The sequence below is a fragment of the Argiope bruennichi genome, chromosome 1 (assembly GCF_947563725.1).
Source record: "Argiope bruennichi chromosome 1, qqArgBrue1.1, whole genome shotgun sequence".
Classification (NCBI taxonomy): Eukaryota; Metazoa; Arthropoda; class Arachnida; order Araneae; family Araneidae; genus Argiope; species Argiope bruennichi.
Window position 1 is genome coordinate 147,222,804 of NC_079151.1, and position 23,651 is coordinate 147,246,454.

General features: G+C 26.2%; 1 protein-coding gene across 1 annotated transcript; it reads right to left on the reverse strand.

The window, feature by feature from the left end:
* Positions 1 to 675: 675 nt before the first annotated feature.
* On the reverse strand, positions 676 to 23,285 carry LOC129971958 (programmed cell death protein 10-like). The gene is made up of 7 exons (XM_056085941.1): positions 23,053 to 23,285; positions 16,594 to 16,647; positions 13,829 to 13,952; positions 12,314 to 12,440; positions 8,823 to 8,904; positions 7,263 to 7,345; positions 676 to 1,523 (listed from the first exon to the last, which is right to left on the reverse strand). Exons 1-7 carry the CDS (start codon positions 23,122 to 23,124, stop codon positions 1,439 to 1,441), a joined length of 627 nt encoding a protein of 208 aa, XP_055941916.1. The 5' UTR covers positions 23,125 to 23,285; the 3' UTR covers positions 676 to 1,438.
* Positions 23,286 to 23,651: the final 366 nt, after the last annotated feature.

Here is a 23,651-nt window from a genome sequence, read left to right on the forward strand (position 1 = left end):
ATCATTCTTCAGAATTGCAATATAAATTTCAAAATACAAGGTACAAATTATGTAAAAAAATTTTTTTAACTCATTATCTAAATTTATTTATTATTTTATGTATATTATGTTATTTCATAATAGGAAAAAAAAAAAAAATTGAGTGCCTTTTTAACAAAATGCACTTGGTTTATAAATATTTTTAAAATGTTTTCCCTTTATATACATAATTTGGCCATATGACCTAACAGTTCACATATAGAAATTTAATAAGAGTTAAAGAATGAAATGATTAAATAAAAATTCTATAATACTAATAGTTTTATATATCTGACATTCCTACGATTCTAGGAAAAGACCTAATAAACGAAAATTAAAATATTTTCACAAAATAATATAACAAAGTTGGAAGTTTTATTTCAATATAAGCTAATCACTTTTTCCTATGACTTACATAGTATGCGTTTAAAAGAAACAGAAAAATGAATGAAACCCTATCATTAAAACAACAAAACAATGAAGACTGAAATGAAAGCATCGTACAATTTTCTATGTAATTAAATGTTATATTCCAGTAAAATTTTATAAAATTAATAATAAACTATGAAAATGATATATATATATATATTTAGAATTTTAAGCTAAACATAAAAGAAAAAAAAAATATGAATTCTTTAAAAAGACTTCATAATACATGAAATAGTTCTTAAGTAGCAAAGCAAGTTAGGATGAATATAAGAGCAAACTTAAGACATAAATTGGAAGCATGTGAAATTTTTCATCTCATTAAGAACTATCAATTTCAATAAAAATTGATACGATTAAAGAATAAATTATGAATGAATACTATCTTCTAAACTAAAGAATATGATATAGCTTCAGAAGCAAAAGAACTATGCTTCTTGTATTAAAAAAATAATTTATACACATATTAAACTCTATTCTCTTCTTTATAACTATAAAAGTACATAATATATTTGGGCCATTATTTTAATAAACAGCACAACAAAAGAAAAAAATATTCATAACACAGAAACTTAAATAATTCTACCAAACTTAATAATTTTGTTAATAATTATGAAATCAAATTTAAAAAGGAATGAAAGTAGTTTGAATTATATGTATGACTATATTGATATAAATATCAACTGTAACTTATTTACATCGAATTATTTATATTTTTACATCTTTGTTAAGTATAATCTTTATACTTTATCATAGTAATAACAGTATAATCTTTATATATAAATTACAGGATATTATCATTCTCCAAATATATAAATGTATACAGAAACCTGAAAATAATTCAATTTATATATCCCTTAAAGATTAAAAATACTTCTTTGTACAAATAAATGAACCACACAAACTTAAGATATGCTCTCAGAAAATGAATTACATCACTCTAAAATACTTCTTTTCATTCGAAATAGAATATTTGGGAATAATATAATGGAAGTCAGTCACATTTATGTTTAACAGTTATCATGATCAAATTGGTCTGGTGTATCAGGCAGATGGCACTGAGGAAAACAGCCTGTGATCTGTAAATAATAATAAAAATAAATAAATAAAATAAAAATAAATACATTACACACAATTTCTGAAATTAGCTAGTCAAAATTAAAATACTTAAACAGATTAGTTGTGCAGCTATCATACTGAAAAAGCATTCACAATAAGAACAATAGATCTTGTAACATATGTACAAACTAAACCTTTGCATACAATGATGAGCCTGACTAGCACATTGAATTACTGAATTTTTAATTTTAAATCTTCAATTCAATGAAAGTATTAAGTAATTTAAAATGCAAAAATCCCTTAAAATGTTTTAATATATCATATGTCCTAATATTATTATAGAAATTAAAATAATAATAAATATCAGAAACAGGATTGTCATCTAATTTGGAAGTTAAGCAAATTAATAGGTCAAGGGACTAAAAATACCAGTGGGATTTCCTTAAGCAACAATAAGGGAAATTTACTAATGTTATTTAATTTCTTCACAATTTTAATTTAATCAAATGTACTGTCAACGAAAATCTGCATTATGTCAGCAAAGTTATTAGCAGATTTTAGTTACTGGGATTAAAACTTTGACAGTTGAAAAGTGTATTTTAAAATCCTGGTGGAAGAATAAGATATTTTTTAAGCTATGGACAATGATTCAATTCAGAAATTTGATTTTTATCAATAATTTCCTAAGAGTTACAATCTCATGTTGAATGCTTCAATAAATAATCTCCAGATAATTTGAGGGGAAATCACAAACTAAATCAAATGAAAACTAAATGCATTATGTCTACTACGTAAAATGTCACATCATTTAACAAAATAAAAAATACGTTTCTTAATTTAAAATATACCAAAAAAACATTATGGGACTTCTACAGATATAAGATTTTGACAATACTGACAAATAATGATTTATTCATAAGTAAAGTAAATGCAAAACTCCTTTGTAAAAAAAAGAGAGAGTGAGAGGGAGAATTCATATCACATTTCTGAATAAGAAACTATCATGAAATTATGATATATATATATTAATAAATTAGCAATATAAGCATCTTTATTTCATATTTATATTTTCTCTCTCTCTTTCTATATATATATATGTGTGTGCATGGTGTACGGAGCGTCATCCTGGCGGTGCTCGCGTCATCACTCAACAGCCAATAAGAAGCTATCCGATTCCCGCCATTAAAACTGTATTCAGTACTGTAATAGTGTTCATCGATGTAAAGTAGCCAAGCCGTTCGTCCAGTTCATTAAATACATTTATGTTAAATTAGTGTGTGATTCTTGTAATATGAGCCATCTCTAAGCATTAATCTCAACCGGGCTTTCCCTGATTTGATATATAATCCGATTAGTAGAGGCCTGCTTTTTGAGCCAGAGTTAATATGTCTCTACATATATATATATATATATATATATGGTACAAATTTAAATTGTTAACTAGCAGCTAATTTCTAAATCATTAGAAATGCACACATGATATCTAAATTATAATAGTTTCTGTGTTCTATTAGCTATATTTAGCAAAAAAAAAAAAAAAAAAAAAAAAAAAAGACAATTTAATATAAGTAATCTAAAAATATTCCACTAGATTTATATTAAAACTTGTCAAGTAGTTGTTATTTAAAGTAAATGATGATTGCAAAAGAAATTTCAAGGAACAATTATCAGCTTCTAAAAAATTTAAACATGTGGACTAAATTAAAAATGCCATTGTATCCTTTCATTAATGTAAAGTCAAAATGAATTGATGCTAAAAAAATAAATGGAAATTAATACAGCTTCTGCAGCAATCAATAATACAAAATGCAAATAATACATGCAATTATGCCACTTTTTTCTTAGATTAAAATCAAAATTTGATATCACTACAATTTTAGTAACAAGATTAACATTTGATTTATTTCAGCAGTTGTTTTATTATATTTACAGGTGGTTATCAAAATAATAGAAACACCTGAGACTAAAAGTGACATTTTTAAACACACTTCATAAGCATTAAAATACAAGAATAGCCACCAGTTTTTTTTATATATATAAATAGCAATTTATATATTCCGGTAGTATGTGTTAACTTTATTGAAGTTCTGTAATTCTTGGATTTTTTTTCAAAAGTGTAAAATGTTGAGTCTCTCAGATTTTCAAAGACGCCAAGTTGTAGGAGCCCATCTAGATGGAGCAAGTGTGACCGAAACATTTCAATTTCTGGGCATTTCTAGAGGTACAGTGTTTGAAGTTATGACAGCATACACACAGCACGGCAAAGCAAAATAGTGGGCGGAAAGAGAAGCTCAGTGAAAGAGACTGATGGGTATTGAAGCAGATTGTAATGTCTAAAAATCAAACAACTGCAGCAAAAGTGACCGTACAGCTCAATCCCCATCTCCCTTCTCCAGTGTCAGTGATTACAGTTAGAAGGTACCTTCATAAACAGCACATTTATGGCAGAGCAGCAATTCCCAAGCCACTTGTCACAGATGTTAATAGTAACCATCGTCCACAGTGGTGTCACAATCACAAAACCTGGTCGATTGATAAGTGGAAAAAAGTAATATGGTCAGACAAATAGTGTTTCACACTTTTGTCTACAACAGGACAGATGCATGTTTGGAGGACATTTGCACAAGCTCATGATCGTGATTGTCTCCTTCCAACTTTCAAGCATCGAGATGGATCTGTCATGATATGGGCAGCCATGCCGTGGTTTTCTGCTGGACCAATCATAACCCTGACAGGAAGGATCATTGGCGAGAAGTATAGAGAAATTTTAGCTGACCAAGTCCATCCTATGATACAAACTTTGTTTCCTGGAAGAGATGGAATTTTCCAGGCTGATAATGCATCTATTCATACAGCGGGATTTGTCCAGTCATGGTTTGATGAAAATGAGAATAAAGTTAAACATCTGTCTTGGTTTGCACACTCACCTGACCTCAATATAATTGAATCATTAAGGTCCATTTTAAAGCATTCAATACGAAATCAATATCCTCCACCGGCATCTCTCCCAGAACATTCACAATATCTCCAGGAAGAATGGTATAATATTCTTCTAAACACTATTCAACACTTGTATGAATCGATTCCTAGGCAAATCCAAGCTGTAATGCATGCGAAAGGCGGTCCTATACCATATTAATAAAAGATTCTTTACAAATCTAAGGTGTTTCCATTATTTTAACAACCACCTGTACATGCATGTGAAAGTACAGACCAACAACAGATAATTCCATCGACAGAATAAGTTCGAAATTTGATATAGATCTACAATTAATATGCAAAATGTGTGTACCAAATTTTATCTATCTATTGACATTTTGCAGTTATTATATTCACTTGCACTCAAACAAATATACTTCTTTAAAATGAATTTTGTGTAAAATTTGATAGAAATTTACAAGCTCCATTAAAGACCACATACCAAATTTCATCCACCTAGCTCAAAACATTTTCAAGTTATCATGTTCATAGAAAAATCAACAGACAGACATAATTCCAATCATGTGTTTTTTGAAGTAAGGCAAGTCTGATTCGTCAAAATCTCGAGTTCAATTTTTTTGACAATTACAATAGTTTTTCTCTGAATGTGAGAATATAAAATATATACATAAATAATGATAAAAAATTATGAATCGGAAACAAACATTAAAAAAAAGTTGAAATGACATTTAAGAATGAATGCAATACTTATATTAATAGAAACAAAATTAGTTATCTTCTTTTGGTGTAAGGAATTCGAAGATGCATTGTTACACCAAGTAGCATAAGTATTATATTGATGTACCAGCAGTGGGCTTTCTACATGGAGTGGTGCCAATTAAAATGTACCAGTAGCATCTGCATATGGCATAAGATCTGCCAAGATGCTTCTTCATTCGGCTCAGAATCATTTAGAAATTGATTATTGATGATGGAAATAATTATACTGCAATTTAAGAAAAATTCATTCATTCACATGATACACACTTCAAAATGACAGGTTTTGTAAAACAATACATTTATGTGATTCAATGAAATGATCGCTGACTTGTTTCATACAGAGCAGACAATAAATAAATCATTTCTGTTATTTTTAACTCAGTAGGTTATTTATAATGTGTGTTATAATAAAAATCATGAATCACTACCCCAGTTCAAGGTCACTACTCTCATATTGTTTGCCTATAGTTCCACAATGCAAATCACTACTAGCTCTTTCCATACTCATACAATGATCCCCCAAAATCAATAAATTAATACTCTAATACATTTAGCACACCAAGAATAATTTGAATAGATGTAAGTTTTAATTCATTCAGATTCCTGGGTTCCAATTTATATATTTTATTAATAACTAGCCGCTTTTGGCGACATGCCGGTTCGCCAATCTTTAATGTTCGTTTAAATTTTAATAATTAAATATTTTACGCAATTCCTACTTTAATAGATTCTTCATCAAAATATTTTAAAACTTCAAATTTTGATAGTCATATAATTCATTCATAATATTATAAAGGCCTTCAGTTGTAACGTAATATGTATCTCTCTAATTTTCCGTTAGCTCTCGTAGAATTTATGCTTTAAATTAAAGTGGAAAGAATTAATCTGCAATTAATATAATAATATTTTTTACTGAAACAAAGTATTTTTTTATAATATGATTACTGATAACACAGTCTTTGAGCGTTTAAACTTTATGGGCACTAAAGAATATCTTTCTTAATTTATGTAATATCTCAAGAATTTGTCAACAAAATTTTCTCAGATTCAACATGAACAGAACGATTAATTCACAATGTTTAATTTTAAATGAATCAAACACTAAGAAAATAAAATGAATCGTTTAAAATAATCGGTCGAAAACAGGTTTAAAAAAACTACATAACTATGTACTTAAAAATATAAGCATATACAAAAAATATATAACTAACATAAATACGATTTAATTACAAAAGCATGCAACTAACCTAAAAATAATTTAAATCAAGAATCCCCCATTGATAATATTGTCAACAATCAGAACACAGTGCGCATGCGTGAATTTTCAACGCCAGTTACGGTAACGCAAATGTGTGAATTTTTCTACGCCAGTTGGGGTAACAGTATGCAAATTAGAAATTTTTTATTTCCTTTATTCTGTGTTATTTTAATTCAAAAGTACTTCAGAATTAATCTGAAAGATCGATTAATTAACAATGTTTAATTTTAAATGCATAAAGCATTAAGAAAATAAACAAAATCGTTTGAAATAATCGGCCGAAAAATATTAACCTCATTACTGTTGGGAAAAAAAACTGAAGCCTTACTCATTTGGCGTTGGGGAAAATGAAAAGATTTTTTGGCGGGAAAGTTAGTTTTTAATTAATAATTAAAATTCTAATTAAAAATTCAAAAAAAGGGACCCCAGGTGCACATTCCCGACCTCTAAGGTATGCATGTACCAAATTTGGTTGCTGTAGGTCAAATGGTCTTTTTTCTGTAGAGCGCCAACACACACACACACTGAGCTTTATATATAAGTATAGATGGAAATGTTTCTTAATACATTTGAAAAACATTTAATTGATAAGTATTATTCAGAAGTATATTATTTAGAAACTAGACTTAATATAAACACAAACAACATCGAAATCATAAAATATTTAAAGGTAATTATTTCAATTGTATTTTAAACCAATTGGGCCTGATTTAAAAAACAGGGGAAAATACATTCTCAAATCACACGAATAAAAGTAAAAATATTTTATATTGACAGAAAATTTGAAAAAACTAGTACTTACTGTCCTTCACGAAAGAAATCTTTTAAAGTATTACTAAATCGCTTGGAATACTTTACAAATTCTCTTTTTCTTTGATCCAAAGCCTTTAAAGAAAAGAAATTAATTCATTTAATAATGTTCAAACTTCTAAAACCAAACAAAAAATTCCGTATCATACACAGAATGAATAATTAAGGTTCCTACAGCTGTAACCATTTATCAGAAAAATATGAAGCTTTGTATATAGTTTAATAAAAAAATTCAGATGAAAAACCAGTTCCAAATACAGCCACCAAAAGGCTTATGACCATAAAAGCATGTGGTACACATGCAGATTATTATTATTATTTACATGATGTAGTAATTGTTACAAAACGAAGAAATATTTGTAATCTGAAAATCTGCCCTTACCTATTTGAGTAGCAACTTCTTTCATATGTCTGCAAAAATAATTTTTTTCTCCTCTCATCTAGGATGATTCAACAAAAGTCCTGTTTTTCAAGCTTTATTATTAACTTTCAGAGTTACTAGATTGTTTAGCAGTGACTGGACTAATCCAAAGTCATTAGAACTGCGAATAAGCTGAAAATTTTTTCAACAAATGTCTAAATTTTAAAAAAATATTTGCAGCTAGGTGAATAAATTTGCACATTATAAGTTTTCATGATTGAGCCCCCTTCGGTTAACATATTTAAAACAATTTTTAATTAGCATAATATTTTTCTGATTGATTCATTAAATCATTCATAAAGTTTCATACTTTTTTTTTTTTATGTATGACTATGATTGTAGGTAACTCTGAATAGGAAAACTTTAAATATGGACATTCTGTCTTGTAAAATAATAATCATTGCAATATAATAATGATTATTTGGAACAATTTATTGTTTAAAATCTAAACAATCAAAATTGTTTTTGAAATTAGGCATCTCAATATGCAGGAACATTTTAAGGAAATTTAACTCATATCTCAAATTCTTCAATTTGAGATATTTTCAATATTTCTTCAATTCAAAAAGTTCAATTATAACCAGTACTTAAAATTATGAATCTAAATAGATTAACTAAATCTTTTTAATTATCTTTTTTTCCCAAAAAACAATTGAAATTAATTATTGAAATAAATAGTTGTTTGAAAAACATTCACTGAAAATAAATTGGATAACTAAATTAATTAGGATACAACTTAGCATGTAAGCATCAATAGAGTTTTCTAAAAGCGTACATGATTTTAATATTCATATTTAATCTTTTTAAAAAAGGAACAAAAGCAAATTTCTCTCCTGTGTATTTGAAATTACATACTTTTTAACGTGTTTGTTGCCATGACTCATGCCTCATATTCGGGTCCTCTATCTAATTAGATAACTTGTTCTTTGCTATCTCTTAAATATAGTAGAGAAGAAGTTATCTAATAAGATAGATGGTTAGGTACAAGTACATATTATCCATAACACACAGGAGCATAATGAGGCAGTCAACATGTTAAACTACATTCAATTTCTTAAAACAAAATTTTTTTAGAAAGTTCATAATGAGAAAGATTTTATACAGAATAAAATAACAAACAAAAAGAGTTACCTGTTTTCCAGAAGGTGATGGTATATATCCTGAAACTTCATTAACTGCATCCAGTAGTTTCTTTATGGCACTTGCAATTTCTCTGAAAAAAGTATGTATGTTATCGCATATCTTTTGAATAGTTATATTTGTCCTACATATTAGTTTTACATTTTAAAGACCGAATTGCATGTTTTAAATTTTTTTAATACCAGTAATTTGTTCTATTTTTCCAATTACCCTCAATCAAAATATGAGTATGATGCTTTCTTTATTTTTTCATTATAGCATTAGAAATCAATTTCCATTAAAATATTAATAATTTTAATGAAAATAATTTAAGACAACACTATCTCTACTTTCTAGTAATAATTATGAGTTTTTGGTGTACTAAAGGATAGATTATTTAATTACATAATTTGACACTTAATTTAACCCTTTAAAGGGCCATTTTTTTCTAGTCATATTATGTTAAAATATTTTTAGGCTTGAAATTAGAATAAGAAAAAGGATTCATTTAGCTTATTAGATAAATTTAATTTGATTAATTAGGTTAATTAATAATTAAGTAACAAATCAAGACACATAATTTTGTGTAAGATGAAGAACTAAAGCCTCTAAGTTTGTCTTTCTAAAAAAAATTTGTCAGACCTGATGCCAACCTACATAAATTCATACAAAGATAGATAAATTTGGTGGGAAGGATACTTCCCAAGGGTTAATAAAAATTAAGCAAAATATTCACTTTTCCCTATCATAATTGAAAAAAATATTTTAATGTATTCTTTGTATCCTTTCTTTATCAGAAGATGATTTGCTGAAATCCAATTCATGGAATGAAGAATTTAGTTCATTTTACACTTTTTTTAATAAGTTTATAAGGAGAAAATCTCACATTAAAAATTTTATTACTTTGAGCATTTAAACAACTTTTAACATTGATCTCATCAATTTGTTTGATTTTTAGTTGCTGGTTATATGAAGTGCACAAAATTTTTATCCTAGTAACAATTTGAAATCATTTGATAAAATTATCTTTCAATGTACAGTACAATGTTCAAAATACAGTATCTTTTTAAATTTAAGTTTCATTTTTTTTAAAGGGTTAAATAAATTATTATTGGATATCAAGTTCTGGCCTCTGCAAGGGCTCTCATGTTTACACATGTTACAGTCTCCCTCTCCCCTTCCTTTTTTCGTTTAACAGAGTTGATGACAGAACATCACTTTGTCTAGTCACAGCTTTAATAGTTTGACTGCTTATAATGAAGTTTTTATAAATAACAATTTACTAATAAATTGACTTTAGTTTGAAACTAAATTTTATAACTAAATTAAATTGCAATACAATTTTCTATTAATTAGGCCTAACTACTGAAGAAAGGAAATCAGTTAGCTTATTTCTAAATCTCAATTTAAATATATTTTTAGATTATTTACTTTAACAAAATTAGATATTTTTCATTACAAGCATCAAAATTAATATATTATTCTCTCTCATTTTAAACATGTATTAAAAAAAAATTAATGTTTTATTTTGAAGATCTTTTTCATTTATTAAAAGTAAAGTGTTTAATAATTTGAAGTCAGTAAAATGTAAAATTGGAAACATCCATTCATTTTATTTTTTTATCAGGCACAGCATAGCTTTTATAACAATAACTATTTTATCACTTTTTTTCATTTGTTAATAATCCATTAAACCCTTCTTTGCACGCTTTTTTTTTCTTGTGAAATAAATTAGGGTGATATAATGCATGCTCTAGATTAAAGGGAAAAAAAATGTTTTTTTAAAAAAATCCTAGTAAAAATATATAATATAAAATGATAAAAAAAACAGTATGATGGAAATATCCACCATCATGCAAATGTACACGTTCAACTCATTACAAAATTTTCAATGTCCCACTCTTCTAAATTTCTCCACCCATTGCCCCTTTTATTAGCAAAAAAATATCGGATCAGTTATAAAAAAATATTTAAGAAATCGCAAGTTTCTTCCAACCATGACAAAAAATGGAATGACAAATTCAAACCCACTATACTTATTGTGAAATTTGATTTTTTTAAATAGTTATGTTCCTTATTATGCAATAATAGTGAAAAAAGTTGCCAGCAACAAGCAATTTACAATACACCTGTTTTGAGTGCAATTTTTTGTTCACTAAATTTTATGATGGAAATTTCCATCAACATGCAAAGAAGGATTAACATGGAATTCCACATTTCCTTTCCAAAATATTCAAAATTTTTTCCTAGTTTAGTTTTTAAAAATGGATTCATTTCATATTAAAGTATAATTATAAAATGTTTTCCTCAACATTGAATGGTAAATAAGGAAGACCATTTAGATTAAAAAAATAAAATAAAATGCTCTTAATCCTGTTAGATGAAAATCATAGAATTCTTAAAAAGTCTTAACTCTTTGCACTTCTATATAAAGTCTGACTCTCCACATTAAAAGATGAAGGGTTCTCACATTCTTGATACTTATTATAAAAGCCACATAACAGCAAACAATCTCACATTAATTTTTAGATAATATAATAAATTGGTAATAACTTTCAGGCTTTTTAAGCACTAAAAGGAGTCTTTACACTCACATATGTAAAACAACGCATTTCATTAATTTTCATAGTGCAAACAGTTATCAAGACAAATCTTACACAATTTGAGATAAAATATTCCACAAGCTTCTTAAATCAACACAAATAACATACCAAATTTCATTAAAATCCGAGATCATGGGTATTCAAGGTATGGTTGAAACATAGAATGACCAAATGATTATATAATTTGATATTCACTTTTTACTTACATTTATGTGATTAATAATTTAACTTTACATATCTTTAAAAGATTTGAAGCATTTATACAAGTGTACAATGCCTATCATTTGTTTAGGTAGCTTTTTATTTTTTTAACATGTTGTATCCACTTAATATTGGGAATATATAAGGAAAATCATCAGACATTTTTCTTTGCTTTTTACTTGCAAATTCTTATTTCCAGTAAAAATTTAAGAAAATGAAAATCGAAATTAGTATTAGTATATTTAAAATCAATATATTAAAATCTGTCAATTAGAAATTACAAAAAGCATCAGTAAATGCATCCTCAGACTAATTTTATAGCTTTAAAATGAGATTAACTATGGAAGCTAAAAAGCATCACTATTACAGAAAGAGGAGAGATGAAAAAAAATAATAAGGAAGCTATTATAAGCAAAGTATTTAAATCAAATGAAAAAAAATCTAACAATTTTCAAGTTATTTCTTCTATTTCCAAGCCTTATGATAAGTATGACAACTATTGTTCAATAAATATATTAAGGGGAGGGGGAGGGAATGCTATGTTGTCCATTTATATATTTATTTGGACAAACAAATTTATTAAAGATATATTTTAACCAAACTACAATTTAAATAGCTATAGAGGGATTAAAATCAAAACAAGTAATTACAGAAAAAGCAAACAATATCTGAATTAAAAACTTAATGTACACAGCTTACTTGATTGTTTCTAAGAACGTCTTTCTGTCGTTTATTTCGTCAGGTATGCGACTTAGAATTCTTTTTAAGGATGAAGACTTTTTATTTAGTTCTTGAAAAGCATCTTCATGACGATTAGATTTATATTCTATTATTAAAAAGAATATAATTAAAATTAATAATACAGATATTTAATTGGATTCAATACAAATAACATTTTAAAGAAGTTATGATTAATGCTTTCAGTGAAAAAATATTTAGTGATTTATCAGTGAAAAAATATTAATTACATGCAACAGCCATGTTTGGCAATAAAAAATTAAACATCAAAAATTATATATGAGGAAAAAAAAAAAAAAAAACTGGGAATGAGTTTTGCAAATTTATTTTTGTTAATATTATTATTCTTCATAAAAAATTCCCAAGTAAAATATCAAAACAAAGGCTTAATTGCATCTTGACAATCAACTGTTTAAGAAAGAGCGAAAGGGAAAAGGAATAATGTTCTTACAAAAAATTATTTGTATTACATAAAATAATTTTCACGGAAATAAATCATTATCATCTGCTTAATTTAAAATATATTACAAATTACAGAAAAATAATAATAAAAAAAATAACACTGCATAAATACATTAAAAAATTATATCAATTTTTATTTCATACATTTTTTAACCCATCACATTTTAAAGTAAATCAATTCAAAAATTAAATTAAAAAAAACATTATGAATTAAAAAACATTAAATAAACAATCAATGCAATTTTAAAAGATAGAAAGAAATAAAAAATTTACAAATATTAAAAAAATTTTCAAAATATTTTTTTGTTGTAAAAAAAGAAAAATTATTCATTAAAAGAAATTCATCATATTAATTTTCTGAATATGATTTAATTAGCAATTTTGCAAAAAGAAATCTTGATTAAAACATCTTTTTTAATAAAAATGTCAGGTACATGAATATTACCTGCATGCCATAAATCAAATTTTGTTTTAGCCATATTGGTGTACTTTAGGTTCAACACATGCCACTGGTTTATATAAACATCAGAATAGCATGAGAAATTTTGTGATATATTTGGGGTAACTAATTATTAGTTGAAATAAACATGATATCTTTATTGATTAATCACTAGCATGCAAGTAATACACAAATAATTTTACACTTTTCTGAGAAAATTCCATATTTAAAAGAATCTATTCAATTAATTATAAATGCAAAAAAAAAAAAAATCTTCCTGATTTTAATTATTCTTTATTACATACAATTTTAAAAAAAGCAAAGCAAAGAAGAAATTAACACATATATTTTTAAATATGAATATGCTTTATCTTTTAAAAATTAATAAAAATGTTGAAAAAATATAAGAAGTGAAACAATCAAGAAGAATTTTCTGGGATGTTATATTAAGGGATATTATATTATTATTTTAATCAAATATTAAAGATATCCTCGCAAAAAAAAAAGAGTATACAAATGATTTCATAAACATGTTAATAAGATACGCATTGTAAAGATTATTTTTTAATAATTACCTTCACAATCAGGAACAGAGCCTTGCAATTTTAGTAAACTTTCTGCCATGTTCACAGACAGATCTGCTTGTTTTACTAAACCCATTACTAAGTCATACAGGAAACCTGGGTGGGTATTTTCAACCTATATAGAATTGATAATTCCATTATATTTAATACATATTTCTTCAAACAAGATATATAATATTCAAATTTCAGAATATTTTCCAAAAGTGTAATACCTATGTTTGCAAATAAAATATAAATTTGTTGATGAAATAAAAGTACAAATGTGAAAAAAATCTGATTTTTATATATATATAAAGCAGCATGCTTCCAAATTTTTTTAAAAAAAAGTGTTTTATTCTAATCAATGAAGCCCTCAACAAAAGTACACTCTCTCTCTCTCTCACACACACACAAAAGAGAGAGAGTACAAAAGTTATTTATATATTGACTGACTGTTCACCTACTTATCTGGGGGGGAAAAAAATTCATTCTAAGAGAAATGTAAGAATGTGATCAATTGTATTTAATCAAAAAGTTATAATTTAATACTTTTTCAGCATTCTTCTTAATACACAGTTTACTATTTCAACATAAAGATAGAACTATAACATTTAACTAGGCTCATTTCAGACATAAAATATAAAACAATATGCTTTCTTCTTTCAAAATTTTTGCCACAAAGGTCCTTTCAGCTACTAATATCTATATTAGTTTCTATTTCAAATATCTATATCAGTTCTTAATTCATTTTTCTCATTAAGAATCTAGAAATAATATTGTAGAGTATTAAGATATAACCTATGAAAAAACTATTTTAAACTTGAATTGTGTGCGTATATATATGTTACGGTCAAATGTCACAGGCCAATCAATGTCGAAAAAACGTGGCAGAAGATTAGTGTATCTTCATTGAGACAGTCGGTGTAGTCTAAAATCGCCAGTCTTTATAGAAGAGCGATATTCAAATTTAATAAATTATTCAGTCTTAATGAATGATTTTGTTGATTGGAGTTCAACAATTTTTATTTAAAATATTGGTGTCTCAAGAATATTTTGTTAAATATGATTCAAAGAGCAGAGGACCTATGTAAAAATTTTAAATTCCTAATTCATCGGAGCATTTATTGACTAAAGTCACATTAAATATAATTATTCACTTCCTTTAGACCATTTTGTTAACAATTGTATGCCCAAATTAGCTGATGGTCGCCGATTAGAATGATTATCCTAAGTATATTAAACCATGTTTGACTTAAATGTTAAATTGTTTTATTGAATTAGTAATATAAGTATTGTCAAAACTCACAGAAAATTTTTCCTCCTTTTACTTTTCAGAAAATATATTATTTCATTTTTTTTTTTCACTTTATACAGATACCTGCCGAAAATTACAATTTTATATATTGAATTTTCAATAATAGTTGATTTATCTTTTAATTTAAACTTCTATCAATGTGGTGGCAACGCGTTGATAAAACTAATTTTTTCTTTTTTAATTTGACGTGCTCGTGCAGATTAAATTTTATTTTTATTTTGAGTGAAATATATTATTGGAAAATATGGTTAAAATATTTCTTTAAAAATTCGTTAAAAATCTAAGCATAATTTATAAATTAAAACATTGATATCATTAAGAAGATAATTTTCTGAGCTTTAATTTGATGCATAAATCGATTTTGTGCTGTAATATTTTCTGAAGTTAAAACGACAAAACACCGAAATTACACTTAATTTTTAATTAAAATTCTAATAAAAATTTTAAAAAATAGCTTCAAGGTGCACATTTTCGATCTCCAAGATTTGATAACTGTATGTCAAACGGTTTGGACTGTAAAGCGCCAAAACACATACATTGAGCTTTATTTATAAGTACTTATTATCACATTGGGTTTTGGTCAAGGATTCCTGGCCACCTCGCGAAATGGCCAGATAAAGTAGAATACACAATATTAATTGCAAGTACTTCGGACTTTGGCCAAACTTCTTGGCCAATTCGCTAACTGGCCGAACTTCGAGCTTTGGCCGTAACATATATATGCATTCTTCAAAGATGTTTTCTACAAATAATAATAATGATTGGAAATAACTTTCATCATGACTTTTCATTTTTATTCATTACAAATATAAATTTAAAGTCAGTTCAAGTTAGGTAGAACTTAGTTTAGTTCTAAAAATAAACTAAATTCTTTAAATCAAATATCCGCCACTTAAAGATTTATCCCTCACTAAGAAATTTTAGAAGATTCCAAAAAATGTAGATAATTATCTTATTATTATATAATCTGTTTGCAGATTATTAATTTTCATCACTGGCTCAGATTAAAGCTTGCACTAAACATTTCCTAACCATATGGTAATAAAAAAAATAATAGTAAAATATTTGTGAGTTCTGTTAATACTGTAATATTAAAAAGGAAATCTTTTTAAAAAAATTAATTTGCCGTTTGGAAAGGTCAGTTTAATACAGAGTAAACTGTTATTAAGAGTTTTCACAATAATCAAACCCTACTTCAAAAATGTAGAAAACCAAATTTACTAGTCTAGCTCATTTATGTATTATTAAAATTACAAGAAATTTTTTATAATGGGAAGCTAAATTCATAAGCTGATACAATACATTATATGAATACATCATATTCTGTAACGATTCATACAGGTATATCAGTAAAATTCTAATGTCTCACATTAAAAATAAAAGTAAAAATTATAATTGAATTATTATTATGTTACTAATGGTTCACTTAGTATGCAATAAAGTAAATTCAATAAAAACTTACTTTGGAAACAGCAGATTTTAATGTCTGTGCTGCAGCAAGGTCCTTTCTCTCTAACTGTAAAATATATATAAAAAAATATTATAAGATAAATAAAAACAACTATAATATATATAAAAAATACAGCAATAATTTTGCTTGAAATTTAGAATATTGAATTTAAAATAGACATTCAAAAATAAAATGTAAAATTGTTTAACAGCATTTTTTTTTTTATGTTTAGAATTTTTTATAATGCTATAGATTCAGATTCAACCTCAAAATTGACTTTTTAAGACCTATCATTTCATTGCTAATCTATTAAAATAATTTATGAAGCATCTCAAAAAATTAAAACCAATAGGATCATAGATGGCAAACAGAGAATATAGAATATATATGGAGATATTTCAAATATTAAGGTCATATCTCTTTCTAAAGTAAGTTATTACTTTCCTGTCCACAAAAAGAAAATTGACCTTAAGATTTTGATGAATATCTATATTTCAAACTTCTATGGGTCTGAAAAATAACTGGAATTATGTCTGTCCCAGTGGTGTAACGATGGTGGGACAGGCAGGGCAGGTGTCTTAGGCACGATCCAAACTTATTGAATAAATTAGTTGCATTTAAGCACAAACTGTATTTCTTTAGTTCTTACTCTCCAGAACTAAAATAAAACATCTTAAAAAATAAAAAGGGTGATTTTTTTTTAATAACATTTCAATATTTTATTACAGTGAGTTATCTCAAAAATTTCCAGAGTACACTATTTCAGTTTAGTATGCAAATATCATATCTGACACTGGAAATCAAGTCATGAACATTTGAAAAAGTTTGTGAGTAATAAGCAAAGACAGATATATAGTGATAATAAAAAATCATGCAAGTAATATTTGATAAATCTAAATAATAATAATAATAATAAAACACTTTAAAAAATGGAATGAAATATAGGCTAAAAAACATATGATGAATAAATATATTGTTTAGAAATTGCTTGTACTGAAATAAAGAGACAACATGTTATAAATTTCAGTAATAACAAAAGTGCCAAATATAGAAATTTAAACTAGAGAAAAAACCCTACTTTCAGAATTATGAAAGATGATACTTGATGTACCTACATAAATTGGCACCAAAGATAAATACAAAAATAGTGCCCTTTCTCTTTTTTTTGAAACTGCATTTTCACATTCCCCTTCTTAAGAAACATTATATCGAGTGAAAGCTGAATTTCAGCCAAAATAGTTATATGTAATACAGCTTTGTAGTAATATGACCTATCATTCAATCAATATATCTTAATAATTTAAAAAGATTAGTTAAATTATCAAAATTAATATAGCAATTATAAAAAAATAATAATTAAAATTCATAAAAGTGTTTAAAGTTTTCTTAAAATGTAATGACAAACAAATTAAAATGCACATTATATGTTATTATTTTAGGACACCCTCCAAGAATATTCATGACAGGCATCCCCAATAAATTTATTCTGCTCTTAAAAAGACTACTGGAATATATATTTGTTTTACGCTTTTTAATGTATTAAAATTTTAACTCTTATAACTATATAAATTTCTCATTTAAGCTTTAATTCAGAGGTTTAAAGAATAAATAAAATACATCACACATTTTCTGAAAAAAGTTACGCAAATATCCATTAAAAACTTTTAAAACGATTTTTTAAAAATTGAAATTTGTTTTTATGATATATTATAATGCCTTTTAGAACAGATAGAGCCATCCATATTTAATGTCTATTATGCATTTATTCTTTTTATTTTAATACCAAGTTGAAGATTTAGCTAAAATAAGCTTCTACTGGAGTGTTTATGGTACACAGTTATAATGGTAAATATAATTTCAAAAATTTGGAAACATCCACCACATTCATCAGATGTAGCAGCAGATTACCAGTTGTATCATTCTTTTCAAAATGCTTTAAATGGTAAAAACATTAACTGCTGATGAAAATATCAAATTGTTCTTGGAACAGTTTTTTGCTACAAAAGATAAAAATATTTTTGTATGCAGAATCTTGAAGTTGCCTGAAAGGTGATCAAACAAAATGGAGAGTATATTGTTTAATAAAAATTTTGTCTTTCATTTATAAAGGGGGAAAAAAACATGCACACATACAATTGCTTTGGGGGGGGGGCAATCTGGATTTTTTTTCTCTAAATTCTCCCCTTTTTTTGGGTTTTTTTTTTTTTCTTGATACATCCAGTAAATTAACTGTTACAACTATGCCTTCAAATTATTGTATTCAACATATGGGAAAATAAAAAGTTTTCTTTGCAGTTCTTGAGAAAATTAAGCATTTTTTTTACAATTTAGGCAGTTTTAAGATGCTTCAAAATGGTTTTCAAATTTAAGCATTTCCATTTCATACTACACACCTTGTTTATGAGTAAGTCAAATATTCAAGGTTCCAACTTTTTTAAGGCTCACATTATTGCATAATTCCTTGGAATTGATTTTTGATCTGCATGGCAAATACTCTTTATCTTTTCATATTCTTACTACAAATCGGCACAGGAAATATTCAAGGTCCCAACTTTTTTAAGGCTCATATTGCATAATTCTTTTGACTTGCATAATTCCTTGGAATTGATTTCTGATCTGCATGGCAAATACTCTTTACCTTTTCATATTGTTACTACAAATCAGCACAGGAATCAAGAAGGAAAAGGCAGGGCAAACAACTCCAGTGATTTTTTAAAAAAATTCCCTTGGTTCTAGAGAAAGAATGTCAGGCACTTATTTTTTCATTGGCTCTATAAATGGATGATCAGTATATATAGCTGGGTTTTTTATATGAGGAATTTTCAATTTTTAAATAGTATTAATTTCTTCAGAAGCAAGTTCATACTTTATAAAGCCTATATGTGTCTAAAATATTTACTTTATATTTTAGCAAATAAATAAATGAATATTTTCTTGAATCCAAGGTTTTCTATTTTCATAAATATACAAACAATTGCAAATGCATTGAAAATCAGGTGAAGAAATTGTGATATCCTCGAGATAAGCTATTACAAATTCATCAAATTCCTTTATAGGATTATTTATTACTTTAAAGTATTATAGCAGTATTTTTATGTCTAAATAGTAAAAATGAAAATAATTATTGGGCTTATTATGTTTTAAATGATGCATAATCTTTGTTCTGTTCTTTATTTGGAGTTGCACATCTGTTCAGCAAATCCAAAATTGTTGTTAACTCTTCCAAAACCATACATTACTACATCCTCCATAGAAAAAAATCATTTGATTTTGCAACAATATTCAAGCTTTGCTAGTTGATGTATATTTGTGCAATCCTACCATTCTTCCATCAAAGACTATTGGATGAACTGTATCCATATCACTTTCAACTATAAAATCTGGATCTAATAGCTCTTCGATTTTCTTTAGTTTTCAGAATTCTACCTATCTAGAGATTCTTTCCATATTAGGCCTCTTATGAATTTTATGTCCTTTCACTTTCCTTTGTTCAGTTTACTGATAAACAATCTGTGGTGCTTGTTAAGAAGCTCCCCCCCCCCTTTTTTTCCTTCCTGAAATTCCATTAAGTTATTTAAGTTCTTCTCATTTTTTAATTAGTTCTTCAAAGGTACTGTATAGTCTTTTTTGAAGCTTTATAACTTCTATAATTTTTTTTTTTGTTTCCAAAATAATTTCAATTATAATGGTTCTTGTCTGCAGCTTCCGATTATATTAAAACGAACATTATTTTATGCTTATATTAATTACTAGCACATGATAATTTTAAGGTGGGGAAAAAGCAAGGAAAGGAAGCATTATTTGAAATAATTGCATATTAAAGGAATTTTAATATTTACATAAAAAAAATCTTTTTATTTATTATCTGGAATTTAATAAGACAAAATTTATATATTAAGAGTGAAGGGGATATATTATCTCTTGTGCACTTTAATTGTAAGACACCCAAAAATAAAGCCTCAGGTGAAATAAAACACAAAGCATTCTTGTTATCATAATACAAATATTTTAAAAATTTCTTAAAAAAAAAAAAAAATATTTATTTTTGTCAGATTATATATTTGGGCATCAATTTCTGCTTTTTTTTTTTTTTTTTTTCAGCTTTCAGTTTCAAAGAGCTAATCCTTAAAAAATAAGGTAGACATTTTTGTATTGTCTAACGCACATTTTTAAGCTATTTCATTTTCAGTGAACATATGTGAAAATATTTCCAATATATTATTGAATGCATTGAAGGACAAATGTAATGCAACAAATTTTAATACTCATAAAAATTCAGCTTAAATTGTTGTTCTTGAACTGAAAAGTTCAAAACTGGTTTATTTCAGACATTAAATTTCATGTTTTCAGACTTGATATCAATATAAAAAATCAATCAGGATCAATATAAAAAATCCTCTTTTTTAATGTTGCAACAAGACTTAATAGAATTTGATATTTTTATTTTATTAATATTTCTGATATTTTGATAAGTTTGTTTTTTGCCCCAAAATGATTTATTTTTCATTTCCCAAGGCATTCTCTATTAAGATGCAGATGACCTTGTAGACACAACATTCCTTTTGTTTAAAAATGCTATTGTCCAACTTTTAAATTTCTCTTAATAGCTGCACATCCAAAATAATTTTGAAATTTACCAAAACACGCTTTTTTGTCCCAAGCAGTTTCATTGTTTAGTGATTGAAATAATTAAAAAATTACCATTCCTCTAAAAGAATCATAATTGCTGACTTCATGAAATTTGAAACAATATTTCCATGTAAAAATAACACTGGAAGCAAAATGGATAGAAATTTTCTCTAAGTGTCTCTTTATATTTTTAAAGTTTTGCAGACAGTTGTGAAGTACCAGTTAAAATTCTTGTAAAATCAAAACTTTCTATTCTAACATAATCTTTTAAATTTCTTAATGTAGAGAAGAACATTCAATGTTTATAAGTTTTAATAAAATTCCTACCTGAAATTCTTCCAGAACTTTATGTTTGAAACAATTGAAATGTATATTCCAAGCTTCAGCTTTTATTGTTACTGATATGGATATTGATATTGTTCTACTGCCCTTATCAAGTTATTGGGGATAATTTCGTCAGCTCTGCTGCTGTAAGAACTAAGTAATGAACTTCTATCCTTGACATTTTGATTTACTTGAATTCTTACTAATTCCAGTTAGCGTTCTCATTTTAAACAATATTCTTCATCAAGATGTAATTACATTATTAACTTATCAAAGTTGGTTAATAACATTAAAAGATCTTCACTTTTCCCATTCTATTGATGCAAGGGCTCTAATTGTATGCATGTTATTATATTTTTTCCTTTTCAAAATGATAACACCAGATTTTGGAAATATATAAATTTTATTAAGATACACACATAAAAAAAAGAGAAAAAAAATTAATAGAGTGCACTGCAGTGAGCTCTTTCATAATAACAAGCAATGAAAATGTACTTGCTCAAATCACTTCCTACCACCATTGATAAACATGTATTTCCTTTTAGTTTAAAAACTGCAATTTATCTCAGCTAGAAGAATCTATCCAAGAATTTTCTCAAACATTTCAAACAGTAGCCATACATCACAATATGTGATACAAAATGAAATATCAATATTTCAAGAGTTTGCTCACAAATTTACAATAAATTAGCATCTGCAAATATTATACCTAAAGGATAATATTAAATAGACAAATATATATATATAATAATAATTAAATTATTTCCCTTGAAGATTAAGAATTAATATATCTAATTTTTCAATGCAAAGTAATTTGAATTTATTCCTAACAAAGATTTGATTAATTAAAAAAAGGATATATTATATATAAATTTTGCAAATTCAATCTCTGATATTTGAATCAAATGACAAAGAGAAAAAAAATAATAAAGTACTATATTCCAAATACAGTAATATCACATATATTGTAAATACAAGACTGCTAACATATCTGCTTTTTAACCATTTTTGAAAATTACACGTAAATTAATCAATTTAATGCTAAAGAAGGAATAATTACAAAACATTATGTTTTTTGTATGTTATAATAATCATCTTGAGAATTGCAAATATAAGATATACAAGCAATTGAAATTATTAATTAACAAATAAATAAATTCTTATTCACTAAAATAATTAGGGCAATGTTTTACCATTATTTTAAGCATATTAAATATATAATTCAGAAAAAGGAATAAAAAGTTCATTTGCTATATTAATCACGTCGGACAATTATGAGTCAACTAGAATTCTCATTTAATGAAATATGTGAAAAATCATTATGCTCTTTCTTCCTTTTTGCCAAGCATCATTTGTTTCATTTTGAAAATTAGAAAAACTCGAGAAATTGTAATATTTGTTATATGAATGATATATTCCTTAATATCTAAAACTGTATAATAAAAAAAATTAAATATTCTTGCGTAGAGCAATATTTCGGGAAATAAAACAAGAGGACTGCATGATCGAAAATGTTACCTTCTCGAGGATAGGCCCAACAAGTATCGGCAGCACAAGTGCTGAAACAGGAGTATCTTCTCCCATTTTCATGCTTATAAATTGTTAACCTTTCTATAAAAATAAGTTATTCAAGTGGAACATATACAATAAAAGAGAAACGATCTATATAAAGAACATTTAAAACACTAAACATGTCACGTATACACTCGTTTCATAAATCTTTCAGTTTTCTTTTAAGAATAATAACATTCTTTTGTATTGCCAAACAGAAATCTTAAAGATGCTCATGTTTATTGTAGTTCAAAATTTTGCCACCAGACAATGGCATTTGTCTCTTTATTAATAAATTCTTTTCTTCGATTCAAATAATTGATATTTCCTAACTTTTTTTCGGCATGAAGACTTTTGAATATTTAGTGCTGCTTCATTCTTTTAACTTATTAATAATATTTTTTACAATAATGCTTTTTCATGTTGAAGTGAAGTGATAAAGAGAACAAATTAAAAAAAATAATTTCTCTATCTACTTTTTAAAAAAATACTTAGAGAAAATGCAATAAATGAAATGGATAAACTTTATTTGTTGCGCTCACTGCTACTTTCAGCCCCCATTTTTT

Coding starts and splice junctions, on each gene's coding strand:
- LOC129971958 (XM_056085941.1), bottom strand. CDS start 23,124: ATGAAAATGGGAGAAGATACTCCTGTTTCAGCACTTGTGCTGCCGATA. Junction 16,648..23,052: donor TTGGGCCTATCCTCGAGAAG/GTAACATTTTCG, acceptor TATATTTTACAG/TTAGAGAGAAAGGACCTTGC. Junction 12,441..13,828: donor CTCTGTTCCTGATTGTGAAG/GTAATTATTAAA, acceptor TTTTAATAATAG/AATATAAATCTAATCGTCAT.